Source organism: Micromys minutus, assembly GCF_963924665.1.
Source record: "Micromys minutus genome assembly, chromosome: 6".
NCBI lineage: Eukaryota > Metazoa > Chordata > Mammalia > Rodentia > Muridae > Micromys > Micromys minutus.
In genome coordinates this window covers 62,911,477-62,933,327 of record NC_137975.1, presented here as the reverse complement: position 1 = coordinate 62,933,327, position 21,851 = coordinate 62,911,477, and the positions used below count along the sequence as shown (strand labels likewise).

Here is a 21,851-nt window from a genome sequence, read left to right as displayed (position 1 = left end):
GCCAACACATTTCTGTACAATGTACATCTGTACAAAGCATGTAGTGGTGTTGATACACAGGGCCAGACCCATGAGGAGGGCTTTCAGGTTATACTGTTCCTAGCACAGGCATTCTGAGATTGGATATTTGTTCTTTTACTAACATTGAAATACAGCTGAATATGTTGAAGTTCATCTGTACTGTTGACCATTGTATCCCAAGACTCCAGATTAGTATCTGGAACCTAGCAGACATTTACTAAGCACTTGCTGAAGTAATTAAAAAGCAACACACAGATCAAAGGATAACAACCGTTTTCTGTTCTCCAGTATGAATTTTTCCTTGTGAAGACAACTATGACACATTATATTGACTGTCAACTTGGGATGATGGTAAGTCTCTAGGCACATGTTTTTTGTTTAGGTGAACTGAGGTGGGAAGAACCACCTGAATGTGAGTAGTTCCACTTTTTGTCTTCATTCTAGACTACAAAAAGAGAAAGCTAGCTGAACACCATCATTCCCACTACACTTAGGACTGACTAAAAATATAATGTGACCAACAACCTTGAGCTCCTGACATCATGACATCCCTGCCATGATAAACTGTATCCTGGTTCCATAAGCCGAAATAAACTCTTCCTAATTTTGCTCTTGTCACAGCAATAAGACAAGTCATAACTAATACAATGTCATACAATTCAGTCTTAAAATACACACCATGTCATATAATTCAGTTTTAAAAGGGGAAATGGAAGCTTCTTATTCCTAACAACATGAAGTAGAAGTCAGAGCAAGACACACCACCTAATCTCTTTATGTGAACTCTGAAAGGCTGTGCTCCTAGAAAGCAGAGAGCTAAACTGCTGTCACTGCCCCTGAGGGTGGGAAGGGAGGGTGGAGATGCTGCCTAAAGGGCATTAGCCTTCATTTACATGATGAAGGACTCCTGAGAGAATAGATTGTGCCCTTTTGGCTTGAAATTTGGAAACAAATTTTCTCAAGAAACACAGAAAAGGTAATTTTATGAGGTGATGGGTGTATTGATTACTTGGATATAAGTCATTTTACAATGCATAAAATTATGAAAACATCAAAAATATTATGTGTCTACCTTGACTTATGTAATTTGAGAATTATGGTTCAGTCAGGTTGGAGTAAAACCATATATTCAACAAACAAACCAACCCATCAGCTTCCTAACACCTCCAGTCCTGGTTGCCCTGGAAGGGGACAGAACTCTGAATGTAAGTAACACTTGATTAACCTAGTTCAGAACATTTTATATAATAACAAGGTTCAAAGAATGGTTCAAAGCAGCCAGACAAGAAAGGGATATGGAGAGTAAACAGAAGTGGTTAGGGCTTGATCATGAGTTCTGTGTCTACCCACATGCTCTGTGGGAAGAGATCCTGGGTGGGCTGATACTGTTCTGCTTCTGGTGACATGTAGGGTAAAGGATTGCAGGTATAATCACACAAAGGTATCCTAAGCTGGGCAGCCAGGGTATAGGCAGGAAAACTGGAGGGAAAGGTAACACTTGGGCTGTGTCATTTCCTTGTACCCTCCACTTTCTCAGAGAAATCTTATCAGTGGAGAGAACAAGAAAAGGGACACTTGACTTTACCATATGGGCGGCATCAGGACTCCGCTGATGTCAGTGCTGGAAAACTTAGGCTTGGGAACATGATGAGATATTCCCTCCAGTCACACCTGGCCAACAACAAATTCAACAAATCCACTGGGTGGGATGCCATCACAAGTGACATAAAGCCACTACTCTTTGCTCTCTGATCTAAAACACACATCTAATCACCACTTTGATATTCTTGGGCTTTTGAGTTTCATGACCACTGTGGTAGGTGGAGCTCTGTTCATTCTTTATGTTTCAATAATTTCCTGATGAAGGAGTTCTTAGAAACAGAGAAGGCACATGAGAACACTCTCCAGAGTGGATCTGCAGAGATCAGCCTTGCTGTGCTGTGGGAATTTTCTGATGACCATGTCTCCTGTGTCCTCAGGGGTACACCACTCTATAACACTGAGTTCTCCAGCAATGACTGAATCTGGAAAGCACAACTCCAGTTCCTCCCTGGACAGCATGACTTGCTCATTTGAGTAGCATGAGCTGTGGATGATATAGCAGGTGCCAAAGCAAAAACAGGCTCAGAGGACACACCTCCCAGAAGGTTCTCTGTGACTCACCTCTCCAAGGTGGGAGTCCCCCAGTGGGCCTTTCGTTTCTGGGTTGGCAATAATGATCCGGACCCCTGGAAGTATCTGTTTGAGAAAAAAGAAGAGACAATTTCTGATTGTAGCTAAAGAGGCAGGCGGGCATCAAACACTCTCCCTAGGCACTCCTGCCTCAATGCCAAGTGGCCATTTCCTTTTTCCATCATATCATAAAGTTAAGTGTGTGCCATTACCGAAGAGTATTCTTCCTACCAATGCTCTACAGGTCTACAGTCTGGGGTAGAAGGACTTTAAAATATAGAAATACGATTGTTAATAGTATCTCAAAACTGATAAATGCCCAGATCTTATCATTTAAAAGAAATTCTGAAACAAAACCCATGTAAATGATGTAACATTTCACCCAGTCTGATGTATAAAATAGGAATTTGCCCACATGGATTTAACGGCGTGGCATATAGAAACTAAGGAAGGAAGCAGGGCCAGAATCAACTTGAACTTGAGGAATTGGAGAGACGAGTTTGCAGGGATATGTGTGGATGAAATGGAACCAATCTCCAAATGATTCAACAAAGGATATTTCTGTGGTTGGTAGAAGTGAAAGTCTGGTCAGTCCTAGCCCAGCTGGGTTCTGACAGGAATGTCTGTCCTGCTATTTTCTCCTCTTTACTCCCACAGGACCCATTCCTATCGTTGAACCACTTTTATTTAGACACTGATATAAGTCTTTCCTCCCGATGCGCAATGAACCTAGCAATAGTTTACCATATCACATAGCAAAGAGATCAAAGGTCTCAAGTTTTCTGAATTGGGGCAGGCTGTATTTAACATTCAATAGTCAAGTTGAAGCCAAGACACTCTGTGGTAGAAACTCATGTCATCTTAAAGCAGTCAGATTGCACCTGAAGGGTGATGCCCTGGTGTCTGTACCCTATAGGCCCTGCAATTATGTTGGGATAGTGGTTACCACCGTCCTACTCCAAGATCCACTTCATTAAGTGATAGGACTTGTATTTATGGACAAACAGATTCTAAACAGCCCACAGTAACATATGCTTCTTTTAGAAGTGTTCCCAGGCTTGGGGAGATAATTCACTGAGTACGAGTATTAGCCCTGCAAGCATGAGAGTTATGAGTTCAAATCCCCAGCACCCATACAAAGCGCTATCCATGCTTGTGGATGCCTGTGACCCCAGTATTGGGGAAGGGAAACAGGTGGATCCCAACAGCTCTCTGCTTAATCAACGGAATAAAAAATGTGGTAGATTCTACTTAAGTGAAGACCCTGTATGAAGGCAATATGCAGAGAGTGAGCAACAGAGGAAGAAATCCAACATCCTGCTCTGACTCTGTGTATGTGTGTGTGTGTGTGTGTGTGTGTGTGTGTGTAAAGGGGAATGAATTGGCATTTGGGTTAAAAAGGAAAAAAAAGCATGTAGGTTTAAATACACATTTCAGTTCTGTGAAGACTGTAACAATGTAACAGAAACTGAGAACCATTATCCACACACTCATTTAGTGTAATATCCTGATTTTTAACTAGACCACTGGGATAACAAGAATCATCAATAGAATAGTTCACAACCTTTGCTTGCCCTAGGTATGAACAGGTGACTAAATAGTAGCCAATGGTATTTAAGTATAAGACAGCATGAGAACCTTCTCAAGGTTCTAAAAGTCTTTTCTCCTCATGAGAGCTAGAACATGGGACTAATAATTGAACTGAAACAGTCACCTTAAAAGCTTAGCAAGCCCTCAGAACAGAGACCACAGAGAGATATGTAGCATTCAGGCTTCTAGTAGCTCCAAAGCAACAGAGCTGCTATTTTTTTAAATGTTCAAAACCCTATTTTTACTTTCTATGCTCATAGTTAGACCATCCTGAAACAGTATCTTGGAGAAAGCTGTTTTTCTGAGGTAATACTTAGTCTCTGAGAACACATTTCTTCACATGTTAAAGTCCTTTCATCCTTACTCACCTTTATGCTGGGATGAGACCTTAACAGTTTTAATACTTACTTTTCCAGACTCCATCAGAGGTAAGCTGTGAGGAGATCCCCTTTCTACCAACCGGACTCTGTAAGTAGAAACACATATCACTCAGTGGGTTTTTTGGACCACACTACTGTCTTTGGCCACTGTTAATACATGGCTTGGCAGGCAACTAACGTAAATTAATTGTTAGTATTATTCTAGAAAACAGTGGAAGTCCCAGAGGGAGCTACTGATAGCAGAGGCAATAACACCCTGGAAATGACAAATGGCAAGAACACATCAGTAATGAGCTCAGGGAATGGATATGGAAAGGAGAGAGAGAGAGAGAGAGAGAGAGAGAGAGAGAGAGAGAGAGAGAGAGAGAGAGAGAGAGAGAGAGAGAGAGAGAGAGAGAGATGGAGGCCAAAGGTCAACAGCTTCTACTTTGTATTTTTCAGTCACACAATTTCACTGGCCTGGAACTTGCTAAGTAGGCTCAGCTAGCTGGCCAGAAAGCTCCACAGATCTACTGTCTCTGGATTCTCAGAGCTGACAATATAAACATGTGTCATTGTGCCCAACTTTTTGACAATTTTATTCACACAAAACAAAACACAGGGTGTCTTACCTGTTAAGCTTAGCACACGCTCTAACACACCTACATCTGCAGCCCTAGGATTTATACTGCTCTAGCCACACTCTTTAATCATGACTTCAGGCTTTACTCTAGGATGGGGTCTAGATATTCATACTAATATTGGGTTAAGATCTGGCAATCCATTAAAACTGCGTCTTGAAATGCCTGAAGGATGTTTTTCTTCTTCTTTTTCAACTAAAGATGAAACAATTCAAGTGCTTAAGAAAAGATCAAACTGAAAGAGATCAAGTAACTATGAATTCATTTTAAATACACAGTAAATAATACCTTTAAAAATTAGTAACAACTCTCAAATAGCCCCTGAACATTTTCTTTTGTATTATGTGGAAACTAAATTTATTCTGGAAACTGGAGGAATATGTATCCTCATTGTGTGAGGCAGAACTGTTCTCCATGGCAACCTGGCTACAAACACAGATTGCCAAATCCCTAACACTGGGGCTACAAGAATAAAATGGGTATTAAAGACAGAGGCATAACACCATGAAGCCGTGGTTAATGAATCTATTTAATTCCTTGCTTCTAAAGGGTGGGCTACTGAGATACTGATCTCGGTCTCTGAACTAGCTCACCTATCTGCTCTCTTCCCGTCTTTCCCAGTGCATACACAGCATACTGGCAAACTAAGCTTACTTATTAAGTGATAATTGGGCAGGTATCTTGACACTCTCAGATGAATATTCCATTAAATCAATTGGTAAAGTAATTGATCCTTATGACAGAGCCTCACATAGGTGTAATGAGAAAACTACTACCCTACATTCATAGGAACACCAGAAGAATGAAGAGGGTCAACCTTGTCAGAACTGTCTCACTGCCTTCCAGCTGTTGGCCTTCCTTCTCTGAGGGAAGCTCACCATGGTACTGTGGACTGAGATACTAGGTCTCTGCAGGAAAAACTATCACTGCTAGAAACCTCCACCCTCTCTGTACAGCAAAGATCCCAGAAAGTTTCAAGTACCCTAAGAGCCTCAAGAGTTTTCACCCTCTGCTTATTACAGGGACCCACAAAGACTCATTTTATTTTGCCTATGCTAAACATAGGGAAATTGAGACCCTGGAGCTAACACTTTGTTCCAGGGTCATAAGCAGGGATATCTTGACTCAGACCTGTCTGCACCTGAAACACTTATGTCACAGATGCTGCAATACAAGGTATATTTTATGTTTGTCAATCAAGGTCAAAAGTAATGCTGAAGATGTAAAACCTGGGTATTATTTTCTTCTAGGAAGAGGTGTCTTCAGTGGGGAGGAGGCAGTCTTTGAGTTAAGAATGACAGCCTAGGATTCTCAAAGGCTATGAGGGAAACCCCATTGGAGAACACCTACCATAGGAGGACCCAGAGGATGTGGATGGGGCTGTCAGTGTGTCTGGATATCAGTAGATTCCTCTACTGACTAGCGAGTGAGGAATGAAGATATAGAGACTCTATGCAGCAGGCCAAGGAAAGGGGCCTAAGCAGATGAAGTGAGGTGTGTAGGAAAGTTTTCTACAGAAGGCCAAAGGAGCAGGAACACTGTAAATGCCAATCATTATAAATAATAAAGTTGAGGATGGGCTCAGCCCCACACGTGAGGAAGAGCTGCTGGGGCAGAGAAAGAGTAGCAAGAGCCTCTCCCAGACAGAGCAGACTGAGAAGGCCTGAAGCAGGCCTGGATGAAGCAGGTGAGGCATAAGGTTCTAGGAGATACTCTGATGGCTCAAGAATAGTCCTCGGTTTTTCTCTACTAGAGAGGAGAACTGAGCAGGTTATTTCAGGGAAACTGCACTGAATCATATTCAAGTTCTAAGATGGTACCTGGGCCAACCCACCATGCTGATGGGAGGCCTGGTGACTCAGACACAGCCTTTCACTTTAAAGTAACCCATGACGGAGGAGCTGAGGCCCATCAATCCATCCAGGGCAAGATCATTCATGATCATCACAACTGATGACATTATTCAATGAAAATTAATTGACACCTGACCTGGGAGCAATTTCCAGCACACAACTCACTGTCATGTTTCTAATTATTTTAATGTGGAAAGTAGCCTAGGCAGGGAGGACTATTAACTACTGACTTGAAATTAGGATACAAGCATCACTTAGAAGACCTTAGTAAGATCACAGGATTGATTGGAAAGGACTCATCTTCGACACAGACCTCCTGCTCTTTCCAGCAATACAGGACTGATCCGATGGCGACTATGGGTCACTCTCCACCATAAGCATGCAGACCCTCATTTAAGAGCACTTTCCCCAAACCTTGCCCTTTCAGTATTAAGAGTTGTCACAATGAAGACAAATGATGACTTAAAAAATTAACAGGTAAAGATAGTTTTTGAGACAGTCTGTCTTTTTCTCAAAAGAAAAATTCCAAATCCAACTTTAGGTTTTCCCCACTTGTCCAGATACTTATAACCTAGATGAACATCCAACCACAGTGCACTGAGAGCTCTGCTCTCTCTGGATTTGGAAGGACAGCCCAAGCAAAGGCAGCTTTGCTGGAGGTTACTAACACTGGAACTCTTTCAGTAAGGTATACAGACAAGACAATTGTTCAGTAAGGTTAAGTGGATTTGAATTCAGATGCAGAAGCTCCTACTTGGAGATTCTCACCTCTGACCCTGGGACAACTTATTTCGTCATTTCAATGCCAGTTCTGAGTTTGGAAAGTGCTCCACACTAGACTCTAAGCATCCAGAACCTGATTTTGTGGAGGACATTGATGAGTCATTTTCATTGGTCCCCAGCCACCATGGAAGTGGCTTTAATGACACAGCCTCTAACATCTATAACCAGGTGAGAGTCCAACACAGGATTATGCAGGCCAAGCGAGAGCTGCTGGCTTCTGATTGGTGCTACTATTTAGCACAAATTCCATGAACTTCAGGGCATGAGCAGTGTCCCTTACCTCTACCAACTACTTGGCAGCACATCACTTTTGATGACAAATTGTACGAATCAGAAGAGGCCCCAGATTTGGGCCAATATTGGGTAAAAGTGCACAGAGCCTTTTGGGAGTAGTGAGTGGTGACTACCTTGGTCTCCTGGAGGTGGCATGTTTCACCTGGGCACCAAATTTGGACACCTTGTCAGTCTGCACAGAGAATGTCTCTGAAGAGTTTCAGTGGTCTCCTTGGTCAGACAGGGTATATACTGTTTCCTGTGCCCTTATCCTTTCCCTAACCACACAAACACTCTGTTTTCCCATGTGTTATAATGTTGAGAGGTGAGTAAACTTCTAGAAAAAACAGGGTAAACAGTACACTACCTATTGTACAGCAACATGTACATGTGAAACCTAACCACCTATGGAATACATCAATCCATGCATATGTCTGTACACTACACAACAACGTTAGGATCATTTCCATGGCGGCCAAACAGAACACAAACCATTTCAATGGGGAGAATTGATGTAAACTAATAACATTTTTTTTCTTTCCTCCTGGACATCTCAATAAATTCTTCTAGTCAAGGCAGGGCTTCCTCCAAAAGGTCTTAGGTTGTGTGGCCCCCTACCATGTCTTCCTGAGACACAATATGAAAACACAAAAGGACACACACCAATAATCCCATTTAAAAATCTGTTCAGTAGCTTTGCAGAAAAGGCGTGTTCACTTCTACTTTAACTGTTTCATAAGAACATCAACACATGGCACAAATGTATGCCCTTTTTACATAGAAATGTAGCTAGAATGTTGACATATATAGTCATGCAAAACAAAACCTAAGATGGCTATAGCTTTTAGATACTTCTAGTCACACCAAGTTTTTATCTGTAAAGTTTCAGCCATCTTTCCCAGTCACACACTTTCTCCATATAATATTTTAAACAAGTAAGCATGGCTACGCTCTTCCTTTGTTTAACGTGGATACATACTTGCTGGGTCACCAACACTAGAGGAAGGGAGGAAAGAAGGGAGAGAACCCATACCTGTCGTGCCTCAGGGCTCTCATGTCAACATAGACAGTGGTGGGATCAGGTCCTGATGTCCCCTGCAAATGACAACACAGTGTGGTTAACCTGTTCTCATGGAAAGAAGCTATACTCTATACTAGCTGGTAGGCATTTGTTTGGTAAAAACCTTAAACTGAACAAACAGCCTTAAAGACTAATTGTGCCAAACCTATAGCTTTCCAAGTAGCTTTCTAACATCTAATTTGATCATCTAAATTTCCAAAGAAACAGCTAGGATCACACTGGCCCCTCACAAAGCTTGACCCCAGCCATGCAGGGAGGAATGCAACATGTTTTACTAGGGCAAGTTTGGCCGCAAAAGTGGGTTGCCAGAATATGAAGTGTCGCTTGCTCAGAAATTTTCACTATATGCATTCAGAAAGGCTATTTTTAGACCTTAAGATACTGAAGCATAGGTGTGACAGGAACTGACAGATTGAGGAGGAAGATACAAGAGATAATTATTTTGTTCCTTTTAATCCCGCTTGTGCCTCTAGCCTCAGAAGGTTATTTTTGTCTGTGACATAAGTCAGGGAGGTTCTATGCTTCTCTAAATCAGCTGAGCAGTAAGTACTTTGAGCTTTAACACAGCAGTCCAGACATCTCATCTTGGCATCATAAAGGTCTTCTAAAATTATACTGGGTTGACTTCTGACCAAAGGCCTTTGCTCAGGGGAGGCACGTATTATTGAGATGATGTAACAGTTTACATATGAGATAAGACAATAAGCTAAGAAGGCTGAAAAACATGGCAAACACAACAGACTTATAAAAGGGGTGGGGAAAGTTTGCCCTTCAGGATTTACTTAACTGTACTATATTTCTTTAAGAATCTCAATTTTGTACCAAAGTATGTTTAAATATAAGAATAAAAGCAATAACAGCTTTGCTGGGTATGGTGACTTATGCTTTTAATCCCAGTGCTCAGGAAGCAGGGACAGATGCAAGTGCGTACTTTTGAGTTCCAGGGCAGGTAGGGAGACATAGTGAGATCATGTCTAAAACAAATAAATCATAACCTCTTTGTTACAACACTCAGTGATCACTGGGGTCCCACCACTGCGAGCAGGAAGAGGAAACAAGCAAGTGAGGTGTGAGTGTTCACAGTGACAATGGCCTGCAGTGTTCTTTCCATCTTGTAATTATTCAATAGAGCTGCGCTACAGAGCAGCAGATGGAGAAACACCTTCTGATGAAATGAGCAGTGTGAGACTCATAACCATATGTGGTCAACTCAAAAGCAGCAAGGCATAGAACAGGTCCTGAGAAGTGGGGAATGGAGGGAAATGGAAGTAGACCTAATCAGCCAGGGAACAGTGATTACTCTCATGGTGACACACCATCTGGATGGTGCTACTCTAGGTGGTACTGAGCCACAGGCCTAGAGACCACCTGTCAATATCTTCATTGCATTTCCAGCTGTCTCAGTGCTGGAAGCTGGAGTGGCAGGAGATCAGGAGGTGGGTGTATGCTGGTGTGATGAACAGAAAAGTCCCCTACCTGCTCGGCCAGTGTCCACAGCCTGTGGGGCTACAGCGGCAGGAAGGTGGGGACAAGAAAAAAAGGAGAATATACCAAGCCAACAGACAGGAAGGAAACAAGTAGGGACACACATAGAACAACGCAACAATTAAGAATGGGATGAAGAAAAGGGAAGAATGGGGTGGGGAAGAATGCAGAAAGCAGGGAACAAAGTAAAAACAAGATCAAAACGATGTCAAATATGGAAACCATTAAAAATAACCACTATACTGTTAAAGATGAAAAAAAAACTGAAAAGATGTCAACATATCCAGAGACCACAAAAGAGAAATAGAGGATATGCCTGGCATGTAAATTGTCACAGGACCTTTATTATTAAGGTAGAGAGTGCATCTCAACAGCAATTTTGAGGTGCTTTTTGTTTTCTCTTTCCAATGACACTTAAAAGTATATATCATATTGGTTCACTTCAAAGTATTGATTTCACTCTAATGACATCATCAAAACAGTTTTTAAAAGATGTGTGTGCATGTGTGTCTGTCCCTCTGAATGTAGACACTCACAGAGGACATAGGTGTCAGATCCCCCTGGGGTTACAGAAGGTTGTGAGCTGCCCAACATGGGTGTGGGAACCAAGCTCAGGTCTTCTGCAAGAGCTGTCCATGCTCTTAACCTTCATCTCCTTAATTTTAACTTTCTCACAAGAGTGAAGAGAAGTCTTTACATGTACAGTTATAGCTTCTTACCCTATTCTTAGATTAATAAGACAAAAGAATCAAAGGTATATTTCTGAGGTATGAAGGTATCAAGTATTCTAAATTGAATACTTGCTCCCTCCTCATTACACGTTGAGTTTGACATTGGCCCAGGCTATATAAAAGCCTATCTCAAAAAAAAAAAAAAAAAAAAAAAAAAAAAGTTCAAAGTTTTAGGAAGAGTTAGGGTGGGACAGGCAAATTTCAAAAGATGGTGAAAATCTAGCTAATATACTGGCCCATAATCTGCCAATCTATACCATTAGCTGCCAAGTTAGTAAATGGAGTGAGATTCACTGGGACCAGCCAAAAACCATCTTGCCTGATTCGGAAATGTTTTACTGGAACATGGTTCATCTGTTCAGACACTATCTATTTTTCTTTTGAGATGACCCTTCTGAAAAGACCATAGCAATATTAAGCTTGACTTCCTCACTCTGGTCCAGTGAGTGCCTCTCCTTTTAGAGGGCTGGCAAGCAACATGTGACCACTCAGGTTGCCAAAGTCTGGTATATGTCATACAAACAGACTTTGGGATATATGGACCTGTGAAACCTTCTTAATACTTGAGAGAAGCCTCACGAAATCAGTTTTACTTGGGTGACTGAATTAGAATATAACGTCAAGGCAAGTGCCTGCATTGCACTGATGACCACTTGGCTTGCATAAGGAACTGGGTAAAGTGCTTAGTTCTGCTGTGCCATGTGGGAATGACAGTATCTACGTCACAGATGTGCTGTGTGTTTAAAGTAACCCATGCAATGTGTTGGAATGAATGTCTAGTACAAGGAACACACTGAATCAAACTTAGACATCTAGTTGATGTGAATGGCTTTACTTTTAGCCAGGCTGTGGGTAAAAAGCACAGTCTGAAAACCAGGAACTTTTCTTGACTGCAGTGAAGAACAGGTTAAATGATAGAGAATGCAGGTCCTGTGATCTCAGACTGGAGTCTTAATTATCAAGGGCAACATATAGCAGAAGAAAACAGAAAGTTGTGGACAGTGACTAACTCCCCAGAGCATGCAAAAATCCCTGACAACTCTAAGGACATGGCAGAGGAAAACGAATGGCTTGAAAGTGCAAATTAATTAAACTCTTATTATCGCTATTTGTTTTAAGCTGAGAGAGTTACACTGCCCTCCGAGCACCCCACTTCATTCCTTTAATGATCAAGGACTCTTAGTTCTAGCACAGTGACAGCTGTATTTCTCTTTCTCTGTGAGAGCTTCAAGATTTAAGGTTGACTAGAACTTTTACTATTGATTTAATTCTACAAAGTTATTTATAAGCTTTTCACTCAGATAAATCACTCACATTATCCTATGTAATAAAACTGTCAGTATTCACATTTAAAGTTTTTTTCCCCCTTAATGAGAAAACATCTCAAGTCTCCTTTGGGAGATGGAAGGACACTGTTTTCCCTTCTCTTCCTTTAATAAGAAGAGGATGCTACTTTTTCATGTTCCATAGCTAATGCACAGAGTTTCTTTGCTTTATCTAGCTGTCAATGCGATGGGAAACTGTTCCTAAGACAGGTTAATAATAAACAATGGCACTGTTTAATGGCACTGTACAAAATTATGTTAAGCCAGGCACAGTGATACATGCACTCGATCCCTGTAGTTCATGGGCAGAGGCAAGCAGATCTCTGAGAGCTAAGAGGCCAGCCTGGTTTAGATAACGAGTTCCAGGAACCAGAGCTACATAGTGAGACCCTGTCTCAAAAACAAACCAACAAATCAAACAAACAAAAGAAATCTGACACCAAAGCTAACTAAACACTCAAGTAGTAATTCAATATTTCCAATATTTACTTTCATCATATATTCAAAACATTTTAAAAGATCAAGATTCTGAGAAACTGTCATCCCTAAAGGTGATAGGTGGCTTATAAGAATAAGATATTTTTAATATATTTTATACATCTTATATATTTATATATAAATTTTTATATATTTTATCGATTATTTCTTTTTTTGCTTTTTATTCCATAGCTTTGTCAATTAGCAAAGTCTAAATTAAGCTTTCTAGGCCTTTCTCTCATCATAAAAAGCATATCCTTCATGTGTTTGGGAGGATCTAACTAGAAGCTGCCCTAATTAAAGGACTTGATATATTTGTTAAAAATACTCCTCACTCTGTCTTTGCTTTCTTACAGAGCAAAGCTTGGATGTTGATTTTTTCTTGTAAGTACGATTCACTTGAAGCAGGTTCACACTGTAAGTTCATTTTGGAGGAAATTCAGATGTGCTTTATGCTTTTTTCTCATACAGGACACTAAACTCTGACCAAGAAAGTATTTAACTGCTGTAACTTGTTGAAATACATAGGATTGATGGTTAGATGACTCTAGTTCCAGCATTTTCCTGAAATGTGTTCTCATACTCAGAAGTGACAGTATCCGCATCCATGACAGTGTGTTGTCCTAAAGTGGGCCATTAGTGACTCTTTTCCTTAGCACAGCTGCTTACAGAGACATGACAGAAGTGTAGAGCAAGAAAAGGAAGAGGAAGGAAGGTCACTGCACTTATGGAGTCTGAAAGGTCTTGGAAGAGGCCAGGAATAGGACACAGCCTATGTGGTGCAAAATAAAAATAAATCCCTAATTTATTCCTTTTAAAGTTTAATTTTTAGAAGTGTACTCCTTCACTTATGATTGGTACAGGGAGGAGAATCTGTACATGTACCTTGGTATGTGTGTACAGGTCAGACAACCTCTGGAGCTCTCTCCTTCCACCACGAGGTTTCTTAGGTATCCAGCTGTGATCATTGTTCTTGACAGTAAGCCCCTTTATCCTCAGAGTCATTTCTCTGGCTCCCTTAAACTGTAAAAGGGCACGCTATCTGATATATTTGCATATGCATAGAGTATATACAATTATAGATGTACCATGTAGACCAAGTATTGTTCCTTAGATACCTCACTGGTTTTAAATTTGCCAAGCACACTAGAGTGGCTGGAGGTTGAATCTCTAAGATTCTCCTGTGTTTTACCTGTTAGGTGCTGGGATTTCAAGTGTGTACACCAGACCTGGGCTCCTTTATAATGTGGATTAGGGATTTGAACTCAGGTCCTTTCAAGGCAAACATTTTAAACTAAGTCATTACCCTAGCCCTCTCAGATGTGCTTTAAATGGTATCTACCCATGTCTGTTCAGCACTAGAAAGAGTTGCATGATTTCATCTTTGAGTATTCAAGGCACTGTTGAGAACTTTGTCTGTAATTTAAAATAGAATTACAAATCTGTAAGATGCATAGAAGCCTAAAAGGCCAGTAAAAGTGACGCCACTAATTTCACAAACACTATCCCTAAGGACTAGACATTTAAAGCCTGGATACACATGGACAAGGCTCCCTTTCTAATCTGCTTAAGTACTGTCTCAGAGAGATTAAATCTCCTCATCGTTGTAACTAGCTGATCATCCAGAATCAAAGTGTGCTGAAGGGATGTAAGGATGGTGATGAGATATGAAGAAAACCACTAGTAAGAAACAGCCAATCAACTGACAGCTGGGCTTCCACCTGACCTACCAATGTTTGTGCACACCAGTGATGCTGGTCCTCCAAAGAGAAGCCTCACTTCATCACCTTAACCATTTAGGCAGGAGGTGGAACAACCTCAAGAAAATCTTGGCTTTTTATGTTTCTGTTTGCACATTGCTCTCCCTCACACCTTATGTGTCCTGTCATGTGTTATATGTCCTCACACACTGTGTCCTGTTCTGGAGAAAATACCACATGGAGAGATGCAGTTTCCCAGATGAAGTGTTTCATGGTCTTGTTTATTCAGCAACTGTGACACATAGCTTCATAAAAAGTAACAGAACGGGGCCAGTCTTCCCCAGCTTTTGTAGCCTCTTCCACTGCTATCCTTTTCCACAGGCCATCCTGCCAACCACTGTCCAAACACTTTGTTATCTATCACCCAAGGCACTCTTGATCCTTTTACTCTCCTCACCATCAAACGATACTCACATTTTCAAGGGAAGGGGCAGGTAAATCTGTGTGTTGACTGTTTATCACACTGACAATTAGAAATATATAGAGGGTAAGAACTTTGTCACGGGCATCTAGGGTAGAGGTAGACAAGGGCATGGAATGATCCTTTGTGTGAGCTATGAGTCAGTATCCCATAGCCTGCAGAGAAATAATACCAGAAATGAAGCATTTATTGATATTTTCTAAAAAGATTAAGCCCCCTTTAAAACTAGAAGGTTTTTTTTTTTTTTTAAATATAATTACATGCCAAGCTGGTCTCAACACAATAGTGTGCAAGGATAGCCTTGAACTCCATCCCATGCCTACTCCCCTAAAGAGCTAAGATTATGCGTGGCTATCATGTTTGGTTTATGTAGTACAGGGTACATGCTATGCACACCACTCTATCCAGGGGCTACCTCTCCAGCTCCACAAGAGTTAGTCCTGTGGCACATTTGACCTAAATGGCCCTGGGAAAGAGGTTACAAACCTGTTCTCTGTTGTGCACCATTTACTTTAGCTAATTTCTATGAGACACCTGGATATTTCTAACTTAATAGTAATTTATTTGGAGATAAAAAAGATAGCTGAAAATGAAAATACGAAAAAACCTAAATATAAAAAAGGTTTTTCCAAAACCCCTAAATAGGACTATTACTCCTATTACTAATAGTAAAGTTCAAGTTAGTAGCCATACTGATAAGATTAAAAATAAATTAAAAATACATATTGCTTCCCATTAGGAAGATAACATTTCATTTGCTCAACATTGTTACAACATATTTATCAGATAACCACTAGGCTCCAGGTGCACAGGAGTTAGGGATTGCCTCCTGTTTCTTGGATCTGAACAACATTTTATTGTAAACAATTATTCCAAGTAAGTAGCATATTTAGATGGAAAACAGTAACTAGGTGTGTGCATATACATAGTTAAGGCTTGGAGTTGAGATGTTAACTCTATGTTCTTAAGTTCTCCTGGGGAGACACGAACAAATGTCTATTCAGCCCAGAGAGGACATCAACAAATGTTCAATAAACTGATTCCAACTTTAGCTTACTTAAAGAGTTTTCTTGCATACTTAAAGGAATGCAGCTGAGGAGTCACTTGAGGGAGAGTAGTTGCCTTAGGCAGCATCTCAGAAACCACTCCAGCATGGGCATGACTTACAATGTAACATTCCCAGGAACTCCTATACAACTTGCAGGTAGCTCTGCTGAAGTCTTTTCCCTCTTCTGTAGTTACTTATTACTTATTGAAGCAGTCCTGTGGGGGCTCATTTGTCAGACATCTCAGGGCAAAGATCTACATGCTACCTTCATTCTTTGTAAGCCATATTAAAATATTGTCCATCTGAGGGATGGTATAAACGAAAGACTCAGACATTATTAAGTATGTACACTGCATGCCCTTCTATGAAAATTTTCAATTTCGTAAACTAACAAACTACACAACTTTGCCTTCTTTTGTAGTAATTAATGCTAATGAAAAAAATCCCTTTCCTGCTTCCCTTCCACCGTTTTGTAAATATCACTGTGATCAAGAGCCTGACCCCAACCACGTGCTCTCTCATGGTTGCTCTGATCACATAATGTGCCATTCTAAGCAGGAGGTAGGAGTATTTTATTGTGCGATCACTGCATTCTATGAGAGGTGGATTTTTGTGCCACAAGCTTCTGGGAACCATTTATGAGAACCAATACAAGCAAGGCAAGACAAAAACAATTGATTTTGTTTCTAAATAAAATTAGGTTTATTCTTTGCTTATAAAACATTAGCTAACTGGTTAAAAAATATGACCTAAGTACCCCTTGAGAATAACTCCATCACTGCATTTCTGAATAAAAAAGGGAGTTCTGTGACCATTGCACAATGCACACAATATACTTTTATCCATACACCCCTTTCACTTCCTCTTGTCCCCCCTTTGCCTGCTAACTCTTCCCTCCAATTATATCCCACTGAGTTTTTACTTGCCCCCCCCGCTTTGTAGGGAAAAACCAAATCTAGATTCTACTTATGAGAGGAAATACTTGATAACTGTCTTTAATTTGAAGCTTGTTTAATTCAACATGATAATCTAGTTTCATATATTTCCCTGAAAATGATGTAGTTTCATTGGTCTTTATGGCTAAATCACACTTCACTGTATTGACACACACACACACAGACATACATACATACAGACAGACAGACACACACACACCCTTCACATTTAGTACATTTTGGTACAGGAAATTTTTGAAAAATTGAACATTAAAATAAAAAAAGACAGGATATATTCAGTTAACACTTTCCAAAACTAGGAACAGATTAAATTTGGGCTTTGAAATTTACTTACAATTTTCCATTTTAAAAAAGTACACAGACAATTTGAAAGGAAAGAAGACAAAAACAGGGAACACGTACATAAAAATGTTTAACAAATGTTGATAGCTACTTTTTGCTTTGATATTCTCATAGTCTCTCTCTCTCTCTCTCTCTCTCTCTCTCTCTCTCTCTCTCTCTCTCTCTCTCTCTTTCTGTGTGTGTGTGTGTGTGTGTGTGTATAAGAAAGAGAGAGGGAGGGGGAGAGAGAGCATGTGAGAAGCCAATTGAGCTTTCTGAGGTTTGCCTAGTAGCAGACTGCAGCGCTACCCTTGCAGTATCAATGGCAGGGACAGTGTAGGTAGGGCCTGGAAGCCATTTGCTTTTCTGCAACTTCAAGTCCAGCTTTTGCTGTGAGGTAGCTCAAGGAACTCCCTGTATTTCACCCATGACCAGTAAGTGCTGGGCACAGACCTGAAGTGCTCATGTGTCATTTTTAGCAGTCTTAGTCTTGTCACCTCACCTTTCACAGGTTGAGTGTATCAATAAAGAAGAAAATAGTTAAGAAAATTAATGAAGAAAAGAAACCACCCATATCCCCTTTGCCATTGTCACTCAAAGCTTCTTTCAGAGAGCTGCCTCCCTCCCAGCTATTTCATAGAAATGCAGTCTTGTTCCCATGTTGCTATGGCAACAGCAACTTTGAAGACCTGATCAACACAGTAAAAATTTTCCTCCAGAAACTGTCTTCATATATGATTCTCAATGATTCTCAACTTATGGGTCACGACCCCTTTGGGTGTTGAATGATAGATTCACAGGATTGCATATCAGATATCCTGCATATCAAATATTTATACTATGATTCATAACAGTAGCAAAATTACAGTTATAAAGTAGCCACACAATAATTTTATGGTGGGGGATCGCCACAGCATGAGAAACTATATTAAAGGGTCATAGCATTACGAAGGTTGAGAACTAATAAAGTAAGTGGTTTTCTTTTACCTAATTTTGAAGTAAGTCTGATAGCCCAGTTTTGGCCAAGAGCTATACTCTCGTGCCAAAGTTAAAACATTACATGACACAGTAAGTGATGAGAATAATGGCTAGAAAGGGAGTCTCCAAGTAAAAGCAGAAAAGGAAACAGGTGTGTAACAGTCACATCTGTGTGATGACCAGTGATTTGTCTGATATAAGAATCTGCCAAGAAAAATTCACTGACCAGGTCTACACTGCACCCCTGGCATTGGTTTCAATGAGACTTACCTGTAAGCAAATGGCCAGGTTCACTCTGCAGCCAAAGGACGTGCTAACAGCCCGTGGATGGAGGCCCAAGTCCTTAAAGAGCTTTGAGAACGACTGGGTAAGGGCGATTCGGGGACGCTCTTCTGCCACAACCACACAAGTTCTTACCCGGGACAAGTCGAGTCCTCGTGCCTAGAAGTAAGGACAGGGACACTAGCTAAGCCATCATTGTGTGTAGCTGTGTGTAACCTACACAACCTTTCACTCAGAATCCCACAGGAACACTCTCTACTTCTTGTGCCATTTGTACCCGAAGTGTTTCATAAGCTATTTGAGGAGGTCAGAGGAGCAAAACCAAAACCCAGACCAAAAAGCCAGCCAAGCCAGTCAACCAGCTGAACAAACACAGGACAAAACCATAAACATCCAAACTAGTCAAGATGCCACTGAAGACATGTTTGAAGCAATAGCAAGAAAGACGAGGAGAAAAGCCTGAGGCAAGCACACTCACTGGGGAAGACAAGCATTAGTGTGCATTTTTGGAGGGGTACGGCCTGACAAGGATGCACACATGGTGGGGCTAGGGAGATGGCTCAGTGCTTAAGTGTGCTATTCTTCCAGAGGATTCAAGTTCAGTGCCATCACCCACATGTATGGCTTACTGCTGCCGTTAATCCCAGCACCAAGGGACCAACAGTCTTTTCTGGCCTCCATAGGTATCAGCAAACACAACCATGTTCAAGTGTGCAAGTGCACACGTGTATATATACACACACACCTTTACAAAAGAATGCACATATGGGAAATGGGAACTATCTTTAAACAGAAAGGCAGAACTAAATGACAATTCTCCATTTACACCTGATGAACCTTGAAAAGTCACAGACAAACTTTCGTAATCAAGTGCATCTCCATAATTATTTCTAAGGTTCTGCAACAAAGATAGATGGCTGAACTGTACAATGACATCCACAGGAGGAAGTTTCACAATAACTGCATACACAACATCGCATAGGAACAATACACTCTGGACGATACTAATAACTTCTGTGACTATTCACAAGGGTGTGCTACAACAGCAACTCCAGTTAGCAATACAAATTTATCTCTATAATTCTTTACGTGTAGGAATGAGGGGAGAAAGGTTGCTCAACCATCTGAATTTATGTTTCTCATCTTTAAAGGGACGGTAGCATGTCCTGATTCCCAGAGCTGTGTCAAGTGTCAACTGAAACGTAAAGGCCACCACTCAATTGTGACAGCTCTGACTAGTATGTACATGCCGACAAGAAAAGACTAATGAGAAAGCACCTGACCATTTTCTGAAACAATACAGATGGATCTAGTAGATACTCTCTGTAACTCTTCCTTACATAAATATGTAATTTCAAAAATGCATTTATATAGCTTAACATCATAGTTATATATTTTGTTTTATTGCACTGGGATGAACAGGAAAAGGCTCAGAGGAAATAAATGTGCTAGGTCCAACTTCACTGTATGTGTCCACACAGAAACACAAATAACCTGCACAGCTACAGACAGACACGCACTGCACACAAGCAGAGAATCGCAGGACAGAGCACTATCAAGACAGGTCTTAGCGTTTGTTTTTCCTCTCATCATTAACTAATGATTCTTCAGCTTACCATGAAAACATATCTATCAAATTCTCCAGCTTAAGTGGATGGAAACACTTTTCTCACTTAATATACATCAAAAGAAAAGAAGTAAAAACCCAAACACTCTTCACTTAGTGGCAAAGTGAATTTTTGTTACAGTACAGACCTTCAATAAGGACCTTCCAGCAAATGAAAGATGATCACACAAACATTTTCTACTTGAACACCAAAACCAGCTAGGAACAGACAGTTTACATCTTTGCACAACACTGGAGGAATTTAGGACAAACTAAAAATTCTCACTAGCATCTGACAGTAGAAAAGAATCCATGAGGAAACTAAAACCATTATTTCCCTAAATCAATCTGTAAGCAGATCACATGTCAGCTCCTCACCAAGTGTGTGAGTGCCCTTTCTCATGACCAGAGTGGCCTGGAGCGCTGGTGAGCGCTTGGAGGCTCTAGAAAGGGATGCTTACCTTGAGGGACTCAGTTTGTGAGCCCAGCCCTTTGGTGCAAAGCTCCATCACTGAATAGGAACAGAAGGTATCCCGAACTTTGTACTGACTCACAGCAAGAAGCCATAAGGCAGGATTGGTCTCCAGCTCAGAGGGTGGGATCAGAATGGACTGGTGCCCTGAGTATACACTGCAGAGACAAGGCAGACCATCACGGATGGACCCCAGGGCAGATGGGAAAGACATTCACCCCTGAGAAACAGGAATGCTTCGAGCAAGAAACATTCACATGTAAGATACATAGAAAATTCAGATATAAAAAGATTAAGAAAAATCACATAAGAAAATTAGAAGAACCAAAAAAAAAGTCAAGACTCTTGACCTTCTGAGTGTGTCAATCTGTACTATATTATGCCCAAACTACCACAAAGAAGGACAATCAGAGTAATTTTATTTCTTATCTTTATACTTGAGGGTATACTTAGAAAAATTAGATTGCAAATTTTAGTTAAAAACAGTTGTTCAAACTGCCATTTAAAAATGTATTTATTCACTTTATAGCCCAGTATCAGCTCTTCCTCTTCTCCCAGTACCCCTCACACAAGTCCTCTCCCTTTCCATCTTCCCCTTTTCTTTCAAGAAGGGTAAGCCCTTCTTAGACCCATCCCCACACATCAATGGTCATAAACTGCCATGTTTGATGCTTATCATTCTGAACTAACAATACTTGATCCTACTTATTACAATAAAAGATCTCAGATATTCTGAGATTTAAAGAGATATTTTACTTATACAAAAATTTGTAGATGAATTCCACATCATTGTGATGTTCAATCAAGAGACTTATCTCTGCTTGCCTGCATGCCTGCCTGTAATCTTCCTAATACAACCATTTCTTCTTAATATGCTCAACCTCATTTAAAAAGTTTTAAAAATCAAGACAGCCCAGATGGCTCAAAAAATTAAAAAAAATTAAACGAGGGACCAGAGAGATGGCTCAGTGGTTAAGAGCATTGACTGCTCTTCCAGAGGTCCTGAGTTCAATTCCCAGCAACCACATAGTGGCTTGTAACCATCTGTAATGTGATATGATGCTCCCTTCTGGCTTGCAGGTGTACATACAGATAGAGTACTTATAAAATAAAAAAAGAAAATAATCAATGGACCAGCAAACTTATTTCAGATATGATCCTTCATGTATAGAACCACTATATAGGTAACATGGCAAAAGAAAATTAGTATAATATT

General features: G+C 40.6%; 1 protein-coding gene across 5 annotated transcripts in view; it reads right to left on the bottom strand.

Annotated features, from left to right (window-relative positions):
* Nucleotides 1-21,851, bottom strand: part of DIP2C (disco interacting protein 2 homolog C) — a 358,059-nt gene that overhangs the window by 15,428 nt on the left and 320,780 nt on the right. For 3 of the 5 annotated variants that reach the window (XM_080917646.1, XM_080917645.1, XM_080917647.1), the window contains 5 exons: nt 20,625-20,793; nt 18,546-18,716; nt 8,726-8,787; nt 4,192-4,249; nt 2,185-2,259 (listed from right to left, as the gene is read on the bottom strand). In XM_080917646.1, the coding sequence (XP_080773772.1) occupies nt 2,185-2,259; nt 4,192-4,249; nt 8,726-8,787; nt 18,546-18,716; nt 20,625-20,793 (535 nt within the window). Of the gene's footprint in view, nt 1-2,184; nt 2,260-4,191; nt 4,250-8,725; nt 8,788-10,249; nt 10,280-18,545; nt 18,717-20,624; nt 20,794-21,851 lie in introns of all 5 variants that reach the window. The other 2 variants (XM_080917643.1, XM_080917644.1) reach the window with 1 other exon arrangement.